This window comes from Numida meleagris, unplaced genomic scaffold, assembly GCF_002078875.1.
Source record: "Numida meleagris isolate 19003 breed g44 Domestic line unplaced genomic scaffold, NumMel1.0 unplaced_Scaffold545, whole genome shotgun sequence".
NCBI classification, from domain to species: Eukaryota; Metazoa; Chordata; class Aves; order Galliformes; family Numididae; genus Numida; species Numida meleagris.
The window spans coordinates 1-2,583 of record NW_018364761.1 but is presented as its reverse complement, the minus strand read 5'-3'; the positions used below and the strand labels follow the sequence as shown (position 1 = coordinate 2,583).

At 59.7% G+C, this 2,583-nt stretch overlaps 1 protein-coding gene across 1 annotated transcript in view; it reads left to right on the top strand.

Annotated features, from left to right (window-relative positions):
* LOC110391842 (cleavage and polyadenylation specificity factor subunit 1-like) overlaps nt 1-2,097 on the top strand; it is a 30,776-nt gene extending 28,679 nt beyond the window's left edge. The window contains exon 4 of the mRNA XM_021383790.1: nt 560-2,097. Within this exon, the coding sequence (XP_021239465.1) occupies nt 560-751 (192 nt within the window). The 3' untranslated portion in view covers nt 752-2,097. The remainder of the gene's footprint in view (nt 1-559) is intronic.
* Nucleotides 2,098-2,583: the final 486 nt, after the last annotated feature.

Genomic DNA, 2,583 nt, shown 5'->3' with positions numbered 1-2,583 from the left:
ATTGTCACCCTTGTCACGTTGTCACCCTTGGCGTGTTGTCACCCATTGCATGTTGTCCTCCATGACACAGTGTCACCCTTGGCTCATTGTCACCCTTGGCCCGTTGTCACCTTTGTCACGTTGTCACCCATGGCATGTTGTCCTCCATGACACACTGTCACCCTTGGCCTGTTGTCACCCTTGGTCCGTTGTCACCTTTGTCACGTTGTCACCCATGGCCCGTTGTCATCCTTGGTGTGTTGTCACCCACGGCATGTTGTCCTCCATGACACAGTGTCACCCTTGGTCCACTGTCACCCTTGGCTCGTTGTCGTCCCTGGCACACTGTCACCCTTGGCTCCTTGTCACCCTTGTCACCCTTGTCACCCTTGTCACGTTGTCACCCTTGTCACGTTGTCACCCATGGCACGTTGTCCTCCATGACACACTGTCACCCTTGTCACATTGTCACCCTTGGCTCGTTGTCCTCCATGCCACGCTGTCACCCATGGCCCGTTGTCACCCTTGGCTCGTGGTCACCCTTGGCTCCTTGTCACCCGTGTCCCTCTGTCACCCGCAGCAGCCGAAGGTGATGGCGCTGTGCGTGTACCGCGACGTCAGTGGGATGTTCACCACCGAGAGCCGCAGCAGCTGCGCCCGCGAGGAGCTGTCCCTGCGCGGTCCCAGCGAGGCCGAGACCCTCATCCAGGACATCAGGTGGCACCGCGGTGACACCGGGGGGGGGCAGGGGTGGCCCCGGGGTGGGGGGTGACGGCAGAGTAGGGACGTCGGGGAGGGTGGCAATGGAATGGGTGATCATGGGGGAGTGACGGCAGGTGGGTGACAACAGCGTGGGTGACACTGGAGTGGGTGACAGCGGGGTGGGTGACGCCGGGGTGGGTGACAGTGAGGTGGGTGACACCAGAATGTGTGACGCTGGGATAGTGACACTGAGGTGGGTGACACTGGAGTGGGTGACAGTGAGGTGGGTGACCCCGGGGTGGGTGACCATGAGGTGGGTGACACGAGAATGTGTGACGCCGGGATGGTGACACCGGGGTGGGTGACACTGGAGTGGGTGACAGTGGGGTGGGTGACCCCGGGGTGGGTGACCATGAGGTGGGTGACACGAGAATGTGTGACGCCGGGATGGTGACACTGGGGTGGGTGACACTGGAGTGGGTGACAGTGGGGTGGGTGGCGCCGGGGTGGGTGACCGTGAGATGGGGGACACGAGAATGTGTGATGGTGGGATGGTGACACCGGGGTGGGTGACACTGGGATAGTGACACCGGGGTGGGTGACACCGGAGTGGGTGACACCAGGGTGAGTGACAATGGAATGGGAGATCCTGGGATTGGGTGACACCAGGGTGGGGGACAGTGAGGTGGGTGACACCAGAATGTGTGACGCTGGGATAGTGACACGGAGGTGGGTGACACTGGAGTGGGTGACAGTGAGGTGGGTGACACCTGGGATAGTGACACTGAGGTGGGTGACACTGGAGTGGGTGACACCTGGGTGGGTGACATCGGGATAGTGACACTGGGGTGGGTGACACCAGAGTGAGTGACAATGGAATGGGTGATACTGGGATTGAGTGACACCAGGGTGGGTGACAGTGAGGTGGGTGACACCTGGGTGGGTGACACTGGGATAGTGACACCGGGGTGGGTGACACTGGAGTGGGTGACAGTGAGGTTGGTGCCACCTGGGTGGGTGACACCAGGGTGGTGGCAGAAGGGAGGTGACCTTGGGATGGTGACATTGGGAAGGTGACAGCGGAGCGGTGACATTGGGGTGGTGACATTGGGGTGGTGACACTGGGGTGGTGATGGGGGTGGTGACATTGGGGAGGTGACATTGGGGTGGTGACACTGGGGTGGTGATGGAGGTGGTGACATTGGGGTGGTGACATTGGGGAGGTGACACTAGGGTGGTGACACTGGGGTGTTGATGGGGGTAGTGACATTGTGGTGATGACTTTGGGGTGGTGATGGAGGTGTGACATTGTAGTGGTGACATTGTGGTGGTGACGTTGGGGTGGTGATGGAGGTGGTGACATTGTGGTGGTGACATTGGGGTGGTGACATGGGGGTGGTGGCATTGGGGTGCTGACATGGTGGTGGTGACATTGTGGTGATGATGGTGGTGGTGACATTGAGGTGGTGACATTGGGGTGGTGACATTGGGGTGATGACTTTGGGGTGGTGACATTGGGTTGGTAATAGGGGGGGTGACATTGGGGTGGTGACACTGGGGTGATGGTGGTGGTGACATGGAGGTGGTGACATTGGGGTGGTGACGTTGGGGTGATGATGGAGGTGGTGACATTGAGGTGGTGACATTGTGGTGGTGACATTGGGGTGGTGATGGAGGTGGTGACATTGGGGTGGTGATAGAGGTGGTCACACTGATGGTGACACTGGGGTGGTGACATTGGGGTGGTGACATTGGGGTGATGATGGAGGTGGTGACATTGGGGTGATGACTTTGGGGTGGTGATGGAGGTGATGACATCGGGGTAGTGATGGAGGTGGTGACATTGGGGTGGTGACGCTGGGGTGGTGACATTGGGGTGGTGACATTGGGGTGGTGATGGGG